This window comes from Cervus canadensis, chromosome 28 (assembly GCF_019320065.1).
Source record: "Cervus canadensis isolate Bull #8, Minnesota chromosome 28, ASM1932006v1, whole genome shotgun sequence".
Classification (NCBI taxonomy): Eukaryota; Metazoa; Chordata; class Mammalia; order Artiodactyla; family Cervidae; genus Cervus; species Cervus canadensis.
The window spans coordinates 20,783,927-20,807,075 of NC_057413.1; the positions used below are offsets into that span (position 1 = coordinate 20,783,927).

General features: G+C 44.8%; 1 protein-coding gene and 1 non-coding gene across 2 annotated transcripts; both read left to right on the forward strand.

Annotated features, from left to right (window-relative positions):
• The first annotated feature begins 3,231 nt into the window (after positions 1-3,231).
• On the forward strand, positions 3,232-14,704 carry TRIM31 (tripartite motif containing 31). Its single transcript, XM_043450566.1, has 8 exons — positions 3,232-3,648; positions 4,290-4,385; positions 5,182-5,416; positions 7,017-7,151; positions 9,993-10,067; positions 11,217-11,282; positions 11,881-12,054; positions 13,320-14,704. Exons 1-8 carry the CDS (start codon positions 3,232-3,234, stop codon positions 13,844-13,846), a joined length of 1,725 nt encoding a protein of 574 aa, XP_043306501.1. The 3' UTR covers positions 13,847-14,704.
• Positions 14,705-15,658: 954 nt separating this feature from the next.
• TRNAS-GGA lies at positions 15,659-15,740 on the forward strand. Its single transcript has one exon. It is a non-coding gene; the product is annotated as a tRNA-Ser (tRNA).
• The last annotated feature ends 7,409 nt before the right edge of the window (positions 15,741-23,149 follow it).

Here is a 23,149-nt window from a genome sequence, read left to right on the forward strand (position 1 = left end):
CACCTCACACCTGTCAGAATGGCTATCATCGAAAAGACAACAAATGCTGTCAAGAATGTGGAGAAAAGGGAACCTTGGTGCACTATTGGTGAATGTAAATTGGTGCAGCTACTATGGAAAACAGTATGGAAGATCCTCAAAAAAATTAAAACTAGAACTACCATAGCATCCAGCAATCCCACTTCTGGCTATATGTCTGAAGGAAATAAAATCCAGAATTCAGAGAGATATCTGCATTCCCATGTTAACTGCCCTTTGTTCCCAAAAGCCATCACTTGGAAACAACCTTAAGTATTCATCAACAGACGAATGGAGAAAGCAAATATTACTGTGTGTGTGTATTTTATTTATTTAAAATATTTATTCGGCTGTGTCAGGTCTTAGTTGTGGATAAAGCAAATACTGTATATAGTCAGGTCTTGAAGTGAAGTCACTCAGTTGAGTCTGACTCTTTGCGACCGTATGGACTGTAGCCCACCAGGATCCTCAGTCCATGGGATTTTCCAGGCAAGAATACTGGAGTGGGTTGCCATTTCCTTCTCCAGGGGATCTTCCTGACCCAGGGATTGAACCCGGGTCTCCCGCATTGTAGGCAGACACTTTACCATCTGAGCTACCAGGGAAGCCCTACAGTCAGGTCTTAGTTGTGGATAAAGTAAATACTGTATATAGCCAGGTCTTAGTTGTGGCCTGAAGAATCTTCATTGTGTCACATGGAATCTTTTCTTGTTGCACAGGTTCCCGAGTGCGCACGCTTTCGTAGCTGCAGCACATGGGCTTATTTCCTTTGTGGCATGTGGGATTTAGCTCCCCAGTGGATTCTTAACTACTGGATCACCAGCAAAGTCTCTCAAATGTATTTAAAGTCAGCCATAAAAAGATGGAAATCCTGACATTTGTGACAATAAGAATGGACATGGGGGCATTGGGCTAAGTAAAATGTCAGACAGTGAAAGTCATGTCTGACTCTTCGCTACAGTCCATGGAATTCTCCAGGCCAGAATACTGGAGTGGGTAGCCTTTCCCTTCTCCAGGGGGTCTTCCCAACCCAGGGATTGAAGCCAGGTCTCCCGCATTATGGGCAGATTCTTTACCAGCTGAACCATAAGGGAAGCCCAAGAATACTGGAGTGGGTAGCCTATCCCTTCACCAGGGAATCTTCCCAACCCAGGAACTTAACCAGGGTCTCCTGAATTGCAGGGGAATTCTTTACCAACTGAGCTGCCAAGGAAGCCTGATATGTCAGACAAATGGCAGACAAGAGAAAGACAAATACTGTAGGATTTCACTTGTATATGGAAACTAAAAGCACCGCACTCATAGACACAGATAGAATGCTGGTTGCCAGGGTCTGAGGGGTGAGAAAAATTTGAAGGTGTGGATCAAGGGGTATAATACAAAATTTCAGTTAATAAGTTTCAGGGGTGTCATGTACAGTGTGTGACTATAGTTTAATATATACTCAAAAGTTGCTACAAGAATAGATCTTTAATGCTCTCACCATAACAATGACAACAACAAAAAAGTTATTTATGTGAGGTGAAGGATGTGTTAACTAACCTTATTGTGGTAAACATCTCACAATATGTACATGTGCCAAATCATCACATCACATCACATCACATTAAGCCTTCACAATGCTGTATGTCAATTATATCAATAAAGCTGGGGAGGGGGGGGAAGGTGAGATGTCTTCAGGAGCTAGGTAGACAAGAGGCAGTAGGAAGTGGTAGGAAAAATAAAACATCCATCCTCTCTAAAGTCGTACAAATTATTATGTCTAAAATCACTATGTCAAGTGAAACCTACCTATAAGTTAAATTCTGCCTCCAGCAGCCAGCAGTTTAGGATGAGAATAAACTATAAAATATTATACAAATGTTAAGATGCTTTAATTTCACCTCAAAGCAAACAGAGGAAGGCCTTTTCATAACATTTCTGAAATGGAGGTATAACACTTCTGAAAGCCTTGGCTTCCAACAGTTTCTATAATTAAGGTAACCATATAACTCATCATCCAACCTGGATACTTTTGAGAATGGAAGGATGTTCTATTCATTACAGCAGGTCAAAGGTGAAACCCAGCACTCTCCCAAGGTAGACCAAAATATACAATCACTCTGATTATAATAATAAAATTACCCACAACACATGTCTGACATAAATATTAAGACCAGATAAAAATGAAAGATGTGTTTCTCGAGGGAAACAGATGGCAGATCCTGGAGAGAGAGGAGGTAAAGGTGGCAGCTGGGATCCAGATGAAATGGGAAGAGAGAAAGGACCCTTCCCTTATCCAAGAGGGAAGGAGCAAAGGTTGCAATGCAAATGTGTTGAGCTACAGAAGGGAGTGTAGGTGATGGTGGTTGGGGGAAGGCAATCCAGAGATCAAGTAAGCACCAAGAAGCAGGAAGAAACGGAAAAAACGAAGAATGAGCATGGACGCACCAGAGTATTGAAGACGTTTGAAAAAAAAAAAAAATCCAGAAGAGGACAGACTGATCCAGGTGCTGCAGGGAAGTAAAAAAATCAACTAGGATGGAGAACAGAGGACGACCTTTCAGCAAGGAAGTTCCTTGCTGGTCCCACTGTACTAGGCATCTCCCCAGGGGAGGAATGGTTGCCTCTCCTTTTAACTGGAAACTCCCTGAGCAGGTGATTATATTTTCTATATTTGCACAAAATACTTAAAAAGTGTGGAGCCAAATTATAAGAGGTAGAGAATTACCGGCTTCTTTTTCATATGTTCTCCCAAGGTTTGGGCTCTGCATGAAAGAGATGCTCAAATCATTACTGGTGAACTGGCTGTGACCTTTCGGGAAGTATTTTCCAGTCCCTCCACTCCTTCCCTGAACCTCTGAGGATGGACTTTGGTGCCCTGGTCCTTCTAATCTCAGTTAACTGCCTCATAAACACCCTTAATTAGTCCAAGGTTCAGGAATACTTACCCCATTTTATAAGCACTGTATATTCATTTGCTGAATCCATTCATTCTCAAGAGGCAGTGAGGTAGCATTGCTCATCTGTTTCCCTCTTTATAATATTTCCTACCTTCTAATTTTGACTCTTTGCTACTATTGTTTTTTTCCTCTCTCTTTTTCCTCTCTCTCTGATTCTCTAATTAATAGACTCTGACCTCCATCGTCTCTGTTATTTTCTCTTTTCCTAGAACCAGTGTCCACAGCTGACTTCTAGACTTTCAACAGACTTGAAGAAGCCCTTGGCCCCATCATGGCCCATCAACAGTTTTCCGGTAAGCTTCAAGAAGAAGTGATTTGCCCCATTTGCATGGATATTCTGCAGTACCCTGCTACCATCGACTGCGGGCACAACTTCTGCCTCAGTTGCATCACTCAGAGCGGGGAAGCAGCAGACAGCATCATTAAATGTCCCCTCTGCAACAAAATTGTGAGGAGGGACACAATCACGCCCAACTGGCTCTTGGTAAATCTGGTGGAGAAAATCCAAGCTATGGATCCCTCGGAGATGCAGCCAGAAAAGGAAGAGCTGAGATGTCTAAGGCACGGAGAGAAATGTCATTACTTCTGTGATGTCGATGGCAAGTTCCTCTGCGTGGTGTGTTGTCAGTCCAAGGACCACAAAACCCACAACGCAACTCTGATAGAAGAAGCTGCCCAGAGTTATCAGGTAGATATTTGGGGGTCCCTTCTCTGTTCCCCCATCAGTCCAGGAGTTCAGTGAGGACCTGGAAACTATCATCTCCTCCCTCTGGGTTTGTACCCATTGCCCCCATCTGAGTAGAAAATTTGCAGTCAGGCCCAGTAGTTTCAAAAGTCTAAGACTGGAGAACTGATGCTTGTTGTGACCAAGGTATAATGGAGAATGGAAAGAACACGGAATTTCAAGTCAGTGGCGTAAGTTCAGGTTCAGACTCCTGAACTTTCTATAGATCCTTCAAGGAGTCACTTTACCTCTCTGAGCTTCAGGTGCCTCCTCTTTAAATGGGGCAAATAAATTGTACTTCTTAAGAGTCGTAGGTATGACAAATGAAAGAAGGTTTGTGGAAGTCCTTTGATAACCCCCAAAGCACATCCAAATATTAGTCATAATTTATTAGTTGTAACTTATTACCACATTCCTTTCTTGTAGGTCACTTAGACTCCAGAGTTCTTCCTCCCCCATCACACCCCAGCCCCCAGCTTGAACAGGAAAGGGGGATCTATTAATAACGACACAAGGACTCGCCCACCATCCCAAGAGATCAGGAGGGCATCACGAGGTCAGGAGGGCTCCAGGCACAACTTGCCAAGACAACTCTCTCCCAACAGGAGCAGATCCAATCACAAATTGAGGTCTTGCAGCAAAAGGAGAGGGAGATAATTCAGACAAAGTCACAAGGTGAACACAAGATCAATGTCTTCATGGTAAGAAAAAACTCAGGTGTGGGTCTCTCTGTCCATGAGCTCGAAAGCAGAAACACTCTCTCTGCAAAACTCCTAGAATTCCTTATTACACTGACCACTCAAAAAGACCTCATTGACAAAGAAACAGATACAGAACGGGATGGAGGGTAGGAGGGACAGAAAGAATTGTGGCATCAGGGGTAAGGGTGTGTTCCAGCCTTCTCCTCTTCTACAGCACTTGGATTGCCAGTGCTAGCACCTTCCACGTCCAGCCTCGTGTTGTTGGAGTAGGTTGGCTGCTTTGGTCTCCTCCACCTGGGGACAGGTAGTGTCAGGAAAGCTGGTGCTGGTCTTAGAATTGGAAATACCAGTTTTAAGACCCATCTCTGCCCCTCACAGTCCCTTACTTACCTAGAAACTGACTTCTCAAGTTAGAAAATGAAGACACTATGAACCCACTCAAATATCTGTACCTGTTTTGTGTGTGGGTGTGTGTAAAAAGGAAAAAAAAAATCTATGTGAAAGCAGATTATAAACTGAAAAGACTTCTGGAAATGTGAGTACTTAATACTTAGGTATTAAGTATTAGCTACCTGTCCTTGAAGGCAAAAAATGTAAATAAATAACCTAAAATGAAAACAAGGCACAGAGTAAGGGCTTTCAAAAGTTTGTTCTCCTCCCATTTCCTTTCCTCCATGTCTGCCACTGCACGTTGCTCAGAATAAACTTAATAAAATGATAACTTTGAATAAAATGAGATAGAAGGAACTTTGAGGCCATCCTCTCATCTTCTGAATGTCCACTTTCTTGCCCCCAGACCCAGGTGGAATTAGAGAAGCAGAAGGTCATCACAGCCTTCAACCAGCTGCATCAGGTGCTAAAGAAGGAGAAGAGCTTCCTCTTGTCCCGGATCAACTGGCTGGGTCAGGAGATCTCCAAGGGGGAGAAATTCTATGTCGTTTCCACCAAGATGCAGCTGAACAATCTCAGGAAGCTTAAGGATTCCCTGAAGTCCAGGCAGTGTCTGCCGCCAGGCCAGCTGCTCCAGGTGAGTGTCCCTTGGGGGCCAAGTTGTAAAAACATAGGGACCCCTCCCCAGTTACAGATCAGAGCACTGGTCACGTGGCAGGATACCAGAGTTGCCTCCATCTTCCTTCCCCCAGCTGAGTGCTGTCCAATAGAAACCTTGTGTGAGCCATAATTTACAAATATATTTCACACTATGTATATAATTTAGAAGTACAATGTGAGCTATATGTGTAATTTAGAATTCTTTTGCAAGCCACAAATATGACTTAAACTTTTTTCTTGTAGCCACATTAAAAAGATAAAAAAACACAGGTAAAATTAAATGAAATATTTTATTTTACCCAATATATCCAAAGTATTATAATTTCAATCATTAACCAATATTTTTAAAGTATTAATGAAATATTTTATGAACTTCTTCCTTTAAAAAATTGAGTCTTTAAAGTCTGGTATATGTTTGGCAGATCTCAGTTCAGACATCATATTTTGAATGGTTGAATTAAATGACTCTGACCAAATCAATATAGTTGTGGTCAATGGAAAAAGTATTTTACACTATTTCAGGTTTTTTTTTTAAATTTAAATTTGGATTGGTGACTCTAATAAAATTTAAAAATTTGGTTCCTTGTCATACTAGCCATGTTTCAAAGTGTTCAATAGCCACGTGTGACTGGTGGCTGTCATACTGGACAGTTCAGGTCTAGGTGGTGCACAAGATAAGCTGAGCTCCCTTCTGAATACGTCTCCCACTCCCACTAGTTCAGAAATCCATTTCTTTTTTTTTTTTAAGAAAGACCACACAAAGCCATTCCAGCCCTTTTCCTATCTGTCTTCTCCCTTCTCCAGTTTAGTCTCAGAGACAAAACTTATTTTCAAACAACTCAGTTAGTTCCTCTCGAGGTCTGATCATTTTCCTGCCTACTGACATATTGGACACTTCCTGGAGGAACCTTTATGGAGATGTTCGTATGGGAAGAGAGATGTTCTCATTCCACCTGCTCTACCCCATGCCCTGCATGGTCGGTACTTCCTCCTTGGCTCCCATGAATCAGCCAAGTGCTAAGACTGTGCTGTTTTTCTTTCTCTTCTAGGACATCAAAATTGCCTTGTGCAGGTATGATGGGCCACCCCAAGTGCATTTTGCCCACTGATTCATTCATCTTACAATGCTCAACATACATTCAAATACTCAACATTCTTCCCTCCCAAGTTCCTGTCTACTCTGTCTAACTGCAGTCAGGTACTTAGGCTGCAGCTTAAGCTGAGTTGGTTACTAAAGAGAAGAGCTGTTTCTCTTTACTTTCCTATTTCTTCATCACAGATTCTCCTATTTGCTTGCACTTCCTGCATGACCCCTTGCTCAACTAGATGGCTCCTGGGTCTCCTACCCCGTCTCTCTGCCCCCTTCCTCTCTGCTTCTTTCTGGCTTATCTCCCATCTGCATTTCCATATCACACTATGCCCCACCGCACCCTGTCCCCATATCCCTAGCCCTGGCCTCCTGACTCTCAGCTCACTATCCTCTGATTTCCTTCCCTACCCCCAAGGCTCCATCACCTCATCCCCACCTCTTTGTCACAGCTCTTCCTCCCCTGCACCCCATCCCTTGATCTCACCATCCAGTTCAGCCATATCTTCCTAGGAGTGAAGGATTTCGCTTTCTCAACCCAACCCCTGTTTCAATGGGCCTGGAGAAAAAACTCAGTGACATCAAATCACGGCATGATTCCCTCACAGAGAGCCTGAAGAGATTCAAAGGTAAGGAAGAGGCTGTCATTAACTCAGTTCACCTCCCTTTGGGGGATTCTTCCTCCATCACCCCGAGGAAATGGAACTGTAGCTCATCCATGCCGATAGTAATTATATAGGACATTTCCAATGCCAGGCTCTCTGCCGGGCACTTTCCAGGCATCTGGATCTTTCTTTTCAGGCATCTCTTGCACTCTGTCTTCATGTTTCACCTGTTTGCCTCCCTGACTCTTCTTGTGAAAGCTGCAAGAGGTTCCCATGCCTGGCACAGTGACTGGCAGGAAGGTGGTAGACCAGTTGTCTGGTGGGCCAGAACTGGGTTTCAATCTATTTCTGACTACAGAACACAAGAAAATAGATTCAAAGTCAATGACATTTTAGGGAAATCCTTCTTGCAGCCTTGCAGGGAAACAGAAGTCAGACAGAAGTAGATGACTTGGGCTTTAGATATTTGGTCAGATATTTTTCAAAAACATGTCTGGGATTACAACTAGGAAGACAGCTGTGTATTTATAAGGACTCCCTTCACAGCAAAGGTTGTGCTTGTGAGTAGAGAGAGCTGGATGGAGTTTTCTCCCAGGAAATATCACAAGAGTCTCCCAATCCCAGACCCCTTCCATATGCCTCTGGAAAATGAGGACCAGGACAAAGCCCCCAAGAATACCACTCGTTCAGCTAAGAATCTCCACTCCCCAGACACAGAGTTTTTGTTCTTAATTTTGTTGTTTTGAACTTTTCTTTTCCCTAGTAACTGCTTTGCTTTGTCCAGTTCTCCCATCCCACGTGGTGTAATCTCATGTAATCCAACAATTTCATAGTCATTTCAGGTTTTCATAGTCATTCCAATTTGGTTCTGAAGTTCCCTGGTGGCCTAGTGGGTAGGATGCTGGCCTTTCACTGCCATGGCCTGGGTTCAATCTCACATAGAATAACTACAATCTAAAAAATAAAATTAAATAGTTTTGCTTCAGTTTAGAATTTCAATAAAGGGATTTATTACCTTTTCACTTTGGCACAGGCTGGGATTGGGCATGGAGAAGGGGGCTACAAATACATTCTCTACCTTTTGGCACAGATGAACGTGGTCTGCTGTATTTTCTCCCCCCTACCCCCACATACAGTCCCCTAACTCCCACCTGGCTCTCTTAAAGTCCACTGGATGGAGGGGTTGCTGGGGGCCTACTTACAACACTGGTCTAATCTCCATAGCTGCCTAGTCTGAGGATGGTTGCCTCCTGTTGGGGAATGACTGGGTCTGGGAAACCAGAGGTGGAGGGGTTGATGGCTGGACCCTGAAGGCCGTGGAAGCATAGCATTCCTGGCCAGTGTTTGCTCTGGCTCCAGGTGTGTGGACCCCTCATAAGAGGGTCGCTGAGCATTCCCTATGGCTGGGCTGGTGGCCCTCAGATGAGATCCCCTGTGTCTCCCTCCACCTATACCCAGGGCTGGCTCTCTCCTGTCCTGGAGCTACAGGGCACTAGAAGGGTACAGAGGCCCAGAGGAAGCCCCTCATCTAGGAGTCCCACTCTGTAGCTCTTCCCTTAGTCCAGCACCCCTACAGCAAGTAGAGGCCGGACACAGGCCATCCTCCCTGAGTTGTGGGCTCATTCTCCAACCACACAAAGTCTTTTGTCCTCTGCCCCTATTTCCATGAGGGTACACAGACGTTGACAGCCCTCCATGTCTGGGAGACGGGGGCACAGAACTCCCTCCTGGGGGAGAACCAGGACAGAAGGGCACTGAGCGCCTTGGTCTGGAGCTCCCTTGCCTTTCCTCTCTCGAGTCTTCTCTTATCGGGAGGAGAGGGATTGCCACCCAGGCTTTAAGTAGGTGGGACCATCCTTTACCACAGCCTGTGCCTGAGTGGCGGGCACCACAGCAGACCTTCTTCTGAAGCCAAAGCGTGAGGCCAAACAGCACCTTTTGTCCCTCAGCCCTTTCTCCTCAGTTCTCCTCACTAGGAAGGGCCTAGATTTGTGCTGCCCGATATGTTGGTTACTAGCCACACACGCACTTGGGCATTTGAAATGTGGCTGGTCCAAAGTCAGGTGTGCTGCTAGTGAAGGAAACATGTCAGATTTCACAAGACTTAGTGTGAAAATAGAGTGTAAAATATAGTAATAACTTTTTATAGGTTGAAAGGCAATATTTTTTAAATAATGGATTATTTTTTTTAATTAAAAAAATTTTTTTTATTCTTTAATTTTTTCATTTATTTTTATTAGTTGGAGGCTAATTACTTTACAATATTGTAGTGGTTTTTGCCATACATTGACATGAATCAGCCATGGATTTACATGTTAAATAATGGTTTAAATAGAAGATATAATTAAAAATTAATTTTATCAGTTTCTTTTTACTTTACTTTTTGTAATGTGACTTCTAAGAAAGTAAGTAAATGTTAGTCACTCAGTTGTACCCAACTCTTTGCGACCCTGTGGACTGCAGCCCACCAGGCTCCTGTGTCCATGAGATTTTCCAGGCAAGGATACTGGAGTGGGTTGCCATTTCCTTTTCCAGGGGATCTTCCCGACCCAGGGATTGAACCCAGGTCTCCTGTACTGCAGGCAGATTCTTTACTGACTGAGCTACAAGGGAAGCCCTTCCCTGGTGACTACTAGAAAATCTAATGTTATTTGTGACTTGAGGGTATTTCTATTGGACAGTGCTGGGCTAGAGAGCCACTCCAGGATAACAGAAAGAGCATCTCTCAGAGTTTTACACCTTGGTCCACTAGGAATATGAGAGTCAAGTTCAAGGCATTTGAAATTTGGTGCCCGCTGTGTGATCATGGGTTCCTGGTTCAAACTCTCTGAATTTACTCCATCTCATTCTTTTCTCTCTCCACAGACAATCTCCAGGCTGACAGCAAGAAAGATAAAAGCAAATTCCTCAAAGGCATGACTGAGGAAGACAGAAAGAGCTGTAAGTGATGACTGCTTCTGCCATTTGGGGAAAGTGAAAAAAGCAAAGGGGAAGAATTCTCTCTCTGGTTACACGGAGGCCAAATATAGGTGAATCCCCATTCCTCATCAAGGCAGAAGCACAGGCATATGGATATATTTTATTATTTTAAACTCAGGTAACTCACAAAACAGAGACTAATCCCAAAATTTTGAAATATTTAAAAGTAACAGAAAATTCTGGGACTTCCCTGATTGTCCAGTGGGTAAGACTCCACGCTTCTAATTCAGGGGGCATGGGTTTGATCCCTGGTTGGGGAACTAAGATCCCACATGTTGCATGACATGCCCCCCCCCCGCCCCCACAAAAAAGTAACAGAAAGTTGCAAATTTATTCCTCCATTCCTCAGAGTAAGGGAGGAAAAGATAAGACAAGGAGAAGACAAAAGCAGCTCAGTCTCCGCTGTAGTAGTTGCCATCAGCCATAGGCTGGGTTTCCGGTTGTAAGTCAGGTCATGACAGCCCAGGGGAGGGAGACCTCCTGTAACCGCAGCCTATGCCCAAGCCATCAGAGATGGCCCTGCTATCTGAGATGGTAACACCAGAAGTACCATTTCTTCAAGAGCCACCATGTGCTAAGCAGTCCACATCTAGAAGTTCAAAATCTCACTACCATCCTCCTAGACAGGTGTTATTATTGGCAATTTGCAATCAATAAGGCCCCTGCAACTTCAGAGAGGTGAAGTAAATTACCCAAGTCACATGACTATTAAGTGGAAAAGACAGCATTAGAAATCATTTTGCCAATGCCAGAATCTACACAATGCCTTCCAAAGCCAAGAGCAGAACTTAAGATTCTGTTCCACCAATGTTTCTCCACCAGAGGAGCTATTGGTGTTTGCACATGGTAAGTCTCCACTGTGCTCTATGCCTTGCAGTCTGCTGAATCACATCCCAGGCCTCAGGAAACATTCTAGGCCAGTAGAGTACCCCCTCCTTTGCAGGCACTGGGACAACCTGAAAGGCTTCTATACTTCCTCATGACCTGGGGTGCAGCCCTTACTGAGAATCACCAATTCTTGAACTTATTGATGGTGGCAGGCTGTTTGGTTTTTAGTTAGCAGCTTCCAGTTATCGAGACCAACACTGGTTTTCTCTCACCAATTCCTAGGGTACCTGTCAGAGAAAAACTATCCTATAGTGAACAAAACTTCGGAGCCTGAGTCGACCCCTCCAGGTAAGAGTCCTGACCCTGAATGCTGGTGGCTTCTAATGGTGAAGTCAAGGAACCTCCAAGTCTACAGGGGGTCAAATGCTGTCCCCACCCAAGCACCTGGAGGGTATGCAGTTAATGGTCAAGAATCTGCCTGCAATGCGGGAGATTGGGTTCTATCCCTGGGTCGAGAAGATCCCCTGGAGAAGGGAATGGCTACCCACTCCAGTATTCTTGCATGGAGAATTCCATGGACAGAGGAGCCTGGTGGGCTACAGTCCATGGAGTCACAAAGAGTCTGATATGACTGAGTGACTAGTGCACACACATACAATTAAAAGGAAAAATTACAATTAGAGGGAAAAAATAACTAAAGTAAGCTTAACCAGTGAAGACAGCTTACAATTAGAGGGGTTTTAATAAACTGTTCCCTTATCTATCATTCAGTAAGGCAAGCCCAAGAATTTCTGTTGATCCCCAGCTACTGGAACCATGTGGGCAGTTTCACTTTCCTGAGTCTACCCCTGATTCCTCCTGCTGTGTCTAGAGCTTGGTAGCACTTTCTGACATTGCTGCTTTGCCCCCACTGACCTCTCTTCTCTCCTCTCCTTCTCCCTCAAAGTTGACAGAACAACTAAATCAGTGCTGCCAAATCCCAAACTCTCAGTTTCACTCGGCCCACTCTTCCGGAGCCGAAACACGCCCTCTTTTGTTTCTTATTCATCAAACCTGGACAGCTCTGAGAACCTGGGGAGCCCTGGAGTTACGAATATTGAAGAGCTCAAGACGGTGATTGGTGAGTGGCTGAGAATAGTGAAAAGTCCCTGAGGGAGTGGAGATGGGGATGGAGGTGAGAACTTAGAGAAGGGAGCAGGTGTTCTCAAGCAAAAGGAGGAAGACGACCCAGCACTAGGCTTCTGTTTACTGCTTTGGCTGTGGTGCCCCCTGGTGGATAAAGGAAGTCACTATAGTTGGCTGCTCTGGTCCACTATTTTTCAACTACCAAGGCATCAGTTTAGCCAGGGTGGAATCTAGAGACCAGTAAGAACTACCTGGGCCCCAATCCACCTAACTCATCCTCATGATTCTGACCACTCTTCTTCCTTTTCCCCACATTCCCACATCCTCCATTTCTCCTACACGCCCCATCCAGTAAGTAAACATTAAATCATACTAGAGTAAGAGGAGGACTTCCCTGTAGCTCAAACGGTCAAGAATCTGCCTGCAACGCAGGACACCAGGGTTCGATCCCTGGGTTGGGAAGATCCTCTGGAGAAAGCAATGGCAAGCCACTCCAGTATTCTTGCCTGGAGAATCCCATAGACAGAGGAGCCTGTTGGGCCACAGTCTGTGGGGCTGCAAAGAATCGGACACGACTGAGCAACTAAGACACAGACAGGAGTAAGAGGATGAGGCCCCCATTCCTAAGTCTTTGGCAAGGACTGGAACCACAGCTTCTCAAGCCATTGTAGAGGGAGGGTGGGGGCCTTCTACCTTTGACAAGCTATAACTTAATATCCAAATCCAGACTTCCCCAGTGGTTAAGACTCCATGCTTCCACTTCAGGGGCGGTGGGTTCCAACCCTGGTGGGGGAACCAAGATACTGCATGCTGCGCGCCCACTGCCCCGCCCCGCCCCCCAAAGTGTGCATATGTGGTGAGAAGGGGGCTGACAGTTCCTCCTTCTGCACTCCACCCCTCCACTGAACCCTGTTTTTGAGGGGTTGTACTTTAGAAAATTACTCGAGCTCAGACCATCTGAACCTCGACATCTCTTATACAAGCCTCAAATCTTGTTCTAGATATGAGGACCACAGGAAACGGGGAAGGAAGAGGAGATAGTCTCAGTTCTGAGTGTTGAAATGACACCTCCCCACCACCAATGGAGACCACCCTCAGAGCTGCATATGGTGAAATTTAGGGATTAACGCCAAGGAGGGGGCGGGGGGCTAGGACGTCTCTGGGGGCAAAGGTGACTGTGACTATGTAGAGAAAGCCATCCTAAAGGGGGCCGGATGGCTTGACCTGGGATTGCCCCTCTTTCTCCTCATCTTTCCGCAGACCCACTGATCCTGGATGCGGCCTCAGCTCACCCAGATCTCATCATTTCCCAGGATCTGAAGACAGTGACGCTGACGCCGGTTCTTCAGAGCGTCTGCGCTGAGCCCACCAACCCCGAGCGCTTCTATCCGTTCCGCTGTGTCCTGGGCTTGCCAGGCCTCTGCTCCGGCTGCCAGACCTGGGAGGCGGAGCTCCAAGGGCCTGGGGGCGGGGGCTGCGTGGTGGGCGTGGCCTCGGAGCCAGTACCTAGGAAGGGCATGCTGCAGATAGAGCCCTTGAGTGGCTTTTGGGCGCTGCGCATCGCGGGCTCCGAGTGCCAGGCTCTCACCGGGGCCGGCACCCGCGAGGATCTCTTGGTCTGTCCCAGGAAAGTGGGCATCCGCGTGAATCACGAGTGCGGCGAAGTCGTGTTCTGCGACGCCACCACGAGCAACCACCTCTACACCTTCCACGCCTCGTTTCCAGGGCAGATCTTCCCCTTTTTCCGGCTCCTGTTTCCCGGCACCCAGATCACCCTGAGTCCCTAGAGTTGTTCCTTTGCTTTCCTCTGCGTCTCCTCTCCGTTACCCCCTCGCTTTGGGATGTGTGGGATGTGTGCGGTAGGGTTGAAGCTAGACTTCCAGGAACACTTTAGGAAAGTTACACTCTTTTGGCTTCTTGATGGAGGCCTGATATCTCTGAAATTCCCCCCACGGTCCCCACCCCACCCTTTACTTTTACCTTCTTTCTTTCAGTCCCCCTTTCTCCCCACTATACCTAGGTTGAAAAGGAAGCTTCAAATACACAAGGCTATTTATTGTCGCATTATAAATCAATAGGTAACAGTGAAGATTCTGCAATGAGAATGTTGGTTGAGATGCAGATTTCAGGGGACCACACACTGATTTGAGGCTGTGGCTTTTATCCTCGATACCCTTGGGAGTGTGTGCAGGCTTGGCCCATCTAGACCTCTTGCTTTTGAGGGACCTGAAAAACATGACGCTGGATCGCTGGTGGTTGTCTCCCCAGAGACTCAGTCAGGTCTAGACCTTTTGCAAGTGAGGACTATCTGTCTATTATTTTAGGATGACCTCCAGGATATATTAAGTGAAAAAAAGCCAAGATGGAGAATAGTGCACACAGCATGTTACACATTACCTAAGAAAAGGGGAAATGTAAATATACATTTTTTTAGCTTATATTTATTTTTTAAGTGGAAGGATAAACCAAAACCTAACAAAAACACTTACCTTTGGGAGGAGGGAAAACCAAGTGGAAGACATGGAAATTAGGCTTTGGAATTATGTAAATGTTTTACATCATTATAAAACAAAATTAAATTAAAACAAGAGGAACCTAACTGTGTATGTAGTTGGTAGCTTAAATTCTCTGTAGTTGGTAACTTCTTAGGAGTTATTTTAGGTGACTTTAAAACACAGTAATTTAGCTGTATCTCCTTAGTGGAATATAGCCTAATGACAAAAAGAATTGAAAATAAAACAAAATTTTCAGTTATCATCTTGGTAATAATATTTTTGTTGTTATTCTGAATTTATTATGTATTATGTTGTTTAGTCCCTAAGTCATATCTCACTCTTTTGTGACTCTATGGCTTCTCTGTCCATGGGATTTTCCAGGCAAGAATACTGGAGTGGGTTGCCATTTCCTTCTCCAGAAGATATTCCTGATCCAGGGATCAACCTATGTCTCCTGCATTAGCAGGCAGATTCTTTACCGCTGAGCCACCTGGGTAGCCCATATATTATGTACATGTACATATATACACATATATAATAAGATAAAGAAAATAAGCAATTATGTTAACATTACCAGGAACCAAGATTTTCAACCTGAAAGATTAGTTTTCTCTTATGATTGTGACATAAAAGAAGAGAAATAAAAGCATGGTGATCCCAAATTTGAATTGGAACATCATAATGTGATAAACTCATGATGCATTTTCCTTAAAAAAATAATAAAATGTATTTCTTAGCTTCCTTCACAAAGAAGCCCTATTATTAATAATAATAGCCTCACTGGATACACTGAGCAAGCCCTGCTTACACCCAGATGAAAATCTTATTATTTCCTGCCAAAATGGCTCCTTGAAGAACTGGCTAATTCTAGGTCTGGGAGAAGAAATACACAAGATGACCCTGGAGCATTTTGTCACATCAGATTGTGAGAAAGCTACTGGAGCCATATCTGGTTAAAGATGGGACACTTTTAAGCATGAATGAGAATAATAATAACTACAATTAATTAATATATGTCAACTATGCAAAAGACAAAAAATTTCCACCAGTTCATCATGACAACTAAAAACTCACTGGTCACTTTTGGAAGATGCTAGAAACTGAGCTGTGATGGCGGAATGGTTAAGGCACTGGACTGGAAATCCAGTGGGGTTTGCTCAGGCAGGTTCAAATCCTGCTCACAGCATTCTTATTTGGGCTTCCCTTGTGGCTCAGTTGGTAAAGAATCCACCTGCTATGCGGGAGACCTGGGTTCAATCCCTGGGCTGGGAAGATCCTCTGGAGAAGGGAAAGGCTTACCCACTCCAGTATTCTGGCCTGGGGTTACCGAGAGTCAGACATCACTGTGCAACTTTCACTTTTCTTTCAGAAACCTTTACTTCTTCCTGAACACTGGTAAATAAAGACACAGTTTTTATGCCACCATTCTTGTAGAAATATATCTAAGATCACCAAATGGCTGAGGAACAGTTCTTTATTACAAACTCCAGCTTAAGAAATGAAGACAAGGTGGAAGACTATCATCCTTTTTAACACCTAATGAAATAAAGGACCGATGCAATAATTATCAACAGCTGCTGGAAACATATGTGAAAAGCTTACAGGGAATCTTACAATGATGAATCATTCTGACAACACTTGAACCCACTGATCAATCCTAGCATCATAAAAAGAAAGACAATTCAACATTATGTGCCGTCCAATGTAATACAATAGGAAGTAATGACTTGATGTATACTTGCGAAAAATGTTGAACCTAAAACCCATCTATCAGAATCATTTTAACAATGCTAACAGAAATGCAGTCGGCAAATCCCAGTTTGGGAAAATTCATAGGACAGAGAATCGGTTATCTTCATCAGATAATTTCCAGAAGAAAAGGGTTTGGGGTGCAGGTGGGGGAGATAAGAGAAAGGGAACTTAACGATTGAAAGAGATATCAAGCAAACGCTGTGGTGGACTTGTTTGCATCCTGGTTTGAATGAATTAATTGTAATCTAATTTTATTTTTTTTATAATCTAATTTTAAAACATAAGACAAAATTTAACAGACAGTACATTTATATTAAGGAATTGTGCACTTTTAAGGTGTGATAATTGTACTCTTTAAAGTGAGGTTTTGGTATATTGAAGTTTTATTAATAAAATATGCCTGGAATTTGCTTAAAAACGACACACTGGGGAAAGGGGGAGGATGAGTGGGAGGCAATTGATGAAACAAAATTGGTCATGAGGTGATCATTGTCCAAGGCGGTGATAGTTGCACAAGAGCTCATCATATTAATTTCTCCACTTCATGTGTGTTTTAATTTTTCCATAATGAAAAAGTTGACACACAAAAAATTTAAGACATCCTGTAAGTGTGGCCTCCCATGGTCAATGTTTGGGAGTGAATCTAACTCAGAACCCAAAAATCCTTTCATAGGTGTGAAAAGATTTTAATTTTTAGAAAGACTAGTTTAAGCTGGAGTATGAGAGGATGTTGTTTCACTTTCAAGGCAAATCGTCTGCCTTTTTTTCTTCCTTAATTTCCTCAAAATTAATCTCAGGACCAGGTGCATCCTCCTAACTACCCACCTCCCCACACCACCACCACCACCAGCATCACGCACAGCAAAGGCCTTCGTATAGTGTTGCCACGTGAGGGATCGAAGTTAAACTCAAAGAAGGACTGCCCCTGTTTCCAGGATGATCCCGTAAAAATAAGAGGTGAGAGGCTTGGAAACCTAAGCCAAGAGGATGACAAGATGACGAAGAGCAAGACTCAGGATTTGCGCCGGAGTTCCAGATTATTACAGGTTTCTTCCTCTTCGACTCCCTTCAACCGGGTGGAGAGCGGGGTAGGCGGATAGGGCGGGCTTCCCGGGCATTTACAGCCATCCGGTTCCAGTTGGGAAACGGCTGTATTACAAAGGCGTGGGGAGCCGCCCGCGGATCTCCGTGTGGCCGCGCGCGCGTCTCCGCAGGGGCAGGGCGCATCCAGGTGTCCGGCCCGGCAGAGGCAACTCCTCCAGCGCAGATTCCAGGAGCGCGCAGTCAGCCCCGGCCGGGCTCCCCCATCCTGTTTCCCGCGTCGCCCTCAAGGTACCGTCGATTACAAAAGCAGCCTTCATCTGCCTGTTAGGCGACGACGGGGGACAAGGTGACCCGGACCCACATCCCCGCCCCCGCCCTCCCCTCGCCCCCTGCATTCTTTCAGAAATCTTCCCGGGGCAGAGTTCACAGTCACTATATCCGGTATTAAAAGTCCGAGTGGTTGACGTCACTCTCTTTATCTCATAGTTTCCTTTTCTTGTATGCAGATTTAGCTTCCTTACAAGAACAGGAGAGCCTCCCGGACTGCAGATTTCATACTTTCTCCCTCCCGTGACGCTTAGCACAGATCCTGGAATGAGGTGGTTGCTAACATTCACTAGTGGAAACCATCTCCTAATTCCTCTTTCTCAGGAAGGACTGGAATCTTGGCAACCCCACTCAACTGTTGTGGAGCAGCTTCAGCTCACGTCCCCCAGGACGACTTCCCCAGTCGGGGTTCCTGGCTCTTCCTGTAGGAAGGTCCACACTCCCAAGCCACTGCACTCACCTCAGTAGACTGTGAAGTCCTTGCCGGCAGAAGCTGCCTCTTACTCATCTTGGCTTCCCTCTCCCACCCTTCTTGCGCAGTTCTTAGTGAATGAAGGGACATATTGTGACATGGTTTAAATCTGGGAAGGTCTTCCTTCCTTACCAGGGGGGGAACCTGTAACCTGTCCCTCTTCTGTCCCGTATAGCAAGAAGCACTTTTGAATCTTTCAGAAGCTGAAAACTTGAAGAGGGTCCTGGCCACTCACACAGTGCTATGTTTGAAAAGTGAAGCAGTCACTGAGGCCAAGGCCTAGATTTCCCTTCTCTAGTTCAAGGTGTTTTTGGCTCCTCCACACGCTGATAACAGTACTAATACCTTCTTTAGAGAGTTTAACAGTTTATCAAAAGGTTTTATACACCGTATTCCATTTGTTCCTCACAGCCTCTTGAATTAGGTATTGGCATTGATGCTCAAACTCAGGCCTTTTAACTGAAAGCAAACACAAAAGCCATATTGAAAAGGTAAAATATGGTAAAAATATGTGATAGTATGGTATAACAAATAATAATCTTCCCATGGTAGTGCCTTCTACCTTGACATCCTCAACTCCTGTATTAATTTCTTAAGTCTGCTCTAATAAATTGCCTCAAACAGGGTGGATTAAAACAAGAGAAACTATTCTCTCACTGTTCTGGAAGCTGAATGTCTGAAATCAAGGTGTCAACAGGACCATACTTTCTCAGAAGTATCTAGGGAAGAACCTTCCTTGCCCCTTCAAATTCCTGTGTTTGCTGGTAATATTTGTCGTTTGTCCTTCCTTGGCTTGTAGATGCATCAGTCAAGTCTCCCTGCCTCTAGACTTCACCCTGCTGAATCCATCCTTCATGACAGAGGCCAACATAACCCCCTCTCCAAAGTTTATTACAAACATTTTCAAACAGAAGAGTTAGAATATTTTATATAATCTATATAAATCTAAGATTTATGTAATCTACCACTTAGATTATATCATTAGCACTTTACTACAATTGCTTTATCAAGTGCTTTTCCCATCTATCCTCCCCTTTATCCATCCATCAGTCCATTTTATAATTTTATGCCTTTTTAAGTAAATTGCTTAGGAGCTGCAGGTTCGATCCCTGGTTGAGGAAATAAGATCCCACATGCCGCTCGGTCAGAAAAAACCAAACCAAAACAAAAAAAAAAAACCCACAAAACCAGACAAAATCAAGTAAGTTACAGACTTTCAAATGATGTTTAAAAACATAATCTCTTCATGTCAGGACTTGCTGAACATTCAATGGACATTCCATGATGCCCTCTTGGGGCAAGCATAAAGCCCAAACCCGTTTTTAAGTGCCTCCAGCCTAATCCCTCCCAGACACTGCTTCTTACTTTCCATTCTAGTGAGATCAATTGCAAGTAAAATTCCCCACTCATCATGCTATTTGTCACCTCCCTGACCTGCTCGTCTTGTCCCTTCTCATGAGATGGTCCTCAACCTCCAGGGCCTCAAGGATCCCCTTCCCCAGAAAGCCTTTCTTGGTACCCACCTGCCTCACCACATGAGGGTCGATTCACCTCTTCTTGAGCCGGCAGCAGCCCCCAGGGCATTCTTCCCTTGATTACTGCACTTAGCTCTATAGATCATAATGATCTGTTTATGTGTCTTTCCCACCTTATGTGTGTGCTCAGTTGCTCAGTTGAGTCCAACTCTTTTCAACCCCGTGGACTGTAGCCCACCAGGCTCCTCTGTCCTTGAGATTATCCTGGCAAGAATACTGGAGTGGGTTACCATTTCCCTTTCCAGGAGATCTTCCCAACCCAGAGATCGAACCTGTGTCTCCTGTGGCTCCCACTTTGGCAGGCGGATTCTCTACCACTGAGCCAGCTGGGAAGCCTCTTTCCCACCTCTCAAGCCCCCAGATGAGAGCTTCCTGAAAAATCATGGATCCTGCTTTATCTGTCTATTGTCCTTCACACCTAGATCTCTGTGTGGCCTGTGTGGGTGCCCAGTAAATATTTGTCGAGTGAATACATGTCTTGTTTTGTCCCTTCTGACAGCACCTCCTGCCTTTGTACCATCTTCTCCCATACAGCCTGGCTCCGGATCCCTAAGGTAGAGCTCAGAGGCTAAGAATGAAGAAAAGAAACACTGAATGTTATCAATGTCCTCCAACCATCAGCCCCCAGAAACACACCTATAGTTGAACACGTTGGGCTTATTACTCTTTGCATCAAAAGAGTAGGGAACTGTGAACATCTCAGAAAGAAAGTGTTAGAATAAAAACCTGTGACAGTATGCGGGCTTTGGTTAGGCGATTTGGGGGCAGGTCTAAAAAAACAGGGTCTTCCCAGGTGGCTCAGTAGAATCAGCCTGCCAGTGCAGAAGACCTGCGTTCAATCCCTGGGATGGGAAGATCCCATGGAGGAGGAAATGACAACCCACTCCAGTATTCCTGCCTGGGAAATCCCATGGACAGAGGAGCCTGGAGGATTATAGTCCATGAGGTCGCAGAGAGTCAGACATGACTGAGCACACACGGATGCACACACAAAGAAAGTAGGGATTTTTCTCAGATAGAATGCTGTCAGAAAGCAGGATAAATTTTATAACTATCTTAATCAGTTCTTTCTACAGTTCTTTCCCTGGTGGTCCAGTGGTTAAGAATCTGCCTTCCAAGTCAGGGGATGTGGGTTCACATACTGCAACTAAGACCCCATACAGCCATAAATAAATAAATATTAAAAAAAAATCCTCTCTACTGAGAGAGGAGATTAGAATGAGGGTAAAGAAATAATAGCTTTTTTTTTTTTTTTTTTTTGGCTATGGGAAGGAGTGTTTGATATTTTGTGTGTGGCACAGTGACTGTTTTTTTGTTTGTGCTCAGAATTATGAGCTGGCCTTGCTTTGTCTCATGTGATTTCAGAGTGAACTCGTCTGAGGTCATTGTTTTGTAAGATAGTTTATGCCTAATAGGAGAGTAACGTGGTTTGCCTGTGAGTGTCAAGCCTGCTTCTGAAAGTTAGAGGCTGCTGTTTCGTCAGAGGCTTCTCCGTGTTTAGGTGGGGAACTGGCTGAAGCATGAATTAGTGGGGTTGGGGCACATGTGTTTACCTGTGTAGAATCCAGTTCAATGCCAGAAACTTTCAAACAGAGTAAGTCTTGAGTTTATCTCCACTGTCCAACCCCCAGCTCAGCCATGTAATTCCAGGTCACCGGGCAGACACATTCACCCTCATGGTCATCACCCGCATGGCCATGGGAGGGGACTGGTGACCCGGGCACTGGTGAAGCTGAGTCATGAGGAGGGAGAGGCCAGCTGCCTCCGGTGGCCTTGGCTGCGACCTCTCCCAGACTCCTGCTCCCCAGACATCCCGCATTCTCTCAGGACAGAGACTCTGCAGCTTGACTCCTTGGCCTGGCTGTTTTTGTTTGTCCTCCTGCCTAGTATCACAGCCTCACAGTGACTCTCTTACCTACTCATGTGAGCCCTGAGGAAAACCTATTAGATATGAATTCTTTGTTGGTTTTATGACTGTGGCCTCTAACCAGACTGGTTGAGCTCCCTGGACCCCAAGGGCCTTGTTGTCTCTGCTCCCTGCCTTTTGATGATCTCACTCTTGCCATCAGTTTCTGGATTCCAGTGACTCACTGCAGATGCCTGGCTCCTGAGTTCTCCAGGGATGCTCTCTGAGGACAGGCAGGAGAGAGGCCATGACCCTGCCTCCTTCAGTCCAGGGTGTCTGTCTAACGATCTAGTGAGTCCCCTTCTCCCGTAGAGCCCTGAACGTCTCCTCCCAAACCGCAGCTCTCACGTGACTGCCTCCCAACTCCTGCCTTCGTGATCCTTTTCTGCCAAAGATGGCACCTCTCCTGTTAGAGTTCCTGGCTTTCAACTTGACGTCCTGTCCTGCCCCAGCACTGGTCCCTTCTCTTCCTTCAGGCACAAGTCTGGTTTTTACCAGTTCCACTTGCTTGCTGTAAGACTTTGAACAAATTAATTAAGTCTCTGGGCTTCAGTTTTTGCATCTGTAAACTGTGGATAGTGATAATTACCTTTTACTATTGCTGTGTGGATTAGTGTGTTTTTTTTTTTTACTACACACATAATAATTAATGTAAGGCTCCCCAGGTGACTCAGTGGTAAAGAATCCACCTGCTAATGCAGGAGCTGCTGGAAATGTGGATCGATCTGTGGGTTGGGAGGATCCCCTGGAGGAGGAAATGGCAACCCAGTATTCTTGCTTGGAGAATCCCTTGGAGAAAGGAGGCTGATGGGCTGCAGTTCATGGGTCACAAAAAGTAGGACATGACTGAGCAACTAAACAACAACATGAGCCCCACATCCTGCCCAGTGAGCTCAGGAAGTTAGTGATTCCTAGGACATGCTCTCTGCACACATAAAAAACAATAATTTGTGGAACAGCTGGACCATGAAGGGACAAGAAAACTCCTCTGCCTAACCTGGAGTAGGAGCTGATGATGGAAGTATGACATCTACTCAAGAAAGACAAAGAAGTTCTTCTCCCCCTCCCCACTTTTCTTTTGTTTATAAAACCCTAGTCCAGTAAGCACTCAGCATGGCATTTCTCACCTGCCTGCTTGTAAGCCTCACAAGCATCCTATTCTAATAAGTCACTTCTTATCTATCCAAAAAAAAAAAAAATTTAAACCAGACAGGTAGAATGAAAGTCTCCTTTATCAGTGTCCCCCTGGATCCTAGTTTGATGTGGTCCTTCAGGACGTTTTTCTGTGCATTTATATACATATTTATGTACACATGGAAATATATATGTGAATTGTGTGTACATAGTTTAAAAACATCTATAAAGTGAAGATAGTGGGGATGATGAAGATATCTGTTTGTGGACCAAGTAGGTTGGTGGTGTTTTTTTTTTAAAGCTGTTTCTTTTGTGAAAGCAAATCAATAGATAATACCTAAAATGAAAAAGCATGCAGTAATACTATAATCGTGTTTACAGATATGGAGACAAATACCAAAAAGTAAATCAGCTAAGAGAGTTGA

Coding starts and splice junctions, on each gene's coding strand:
- TRIM31 (XM_043450566.1), top strand. CDS start 3,232: ATGGCCCATCAACAGTTTTCCGGTAAGCTTCAAGAAGAAGTGATTTGC. Junction 3,649..4,289: donor AAGCTGCCCAGAGTTATCAG/GTAGATATTTGG, acceptor CTCTCCCAACAG/GAGCAGATCCAATCACAAAT. Junction 11,283..11,880: donor GCCTGAGTCGACCCCTCCAG/GTAAGAGTCCTG, acceptor TCTCCCTCAAAG/TTGACAGAACAACTAAATCA.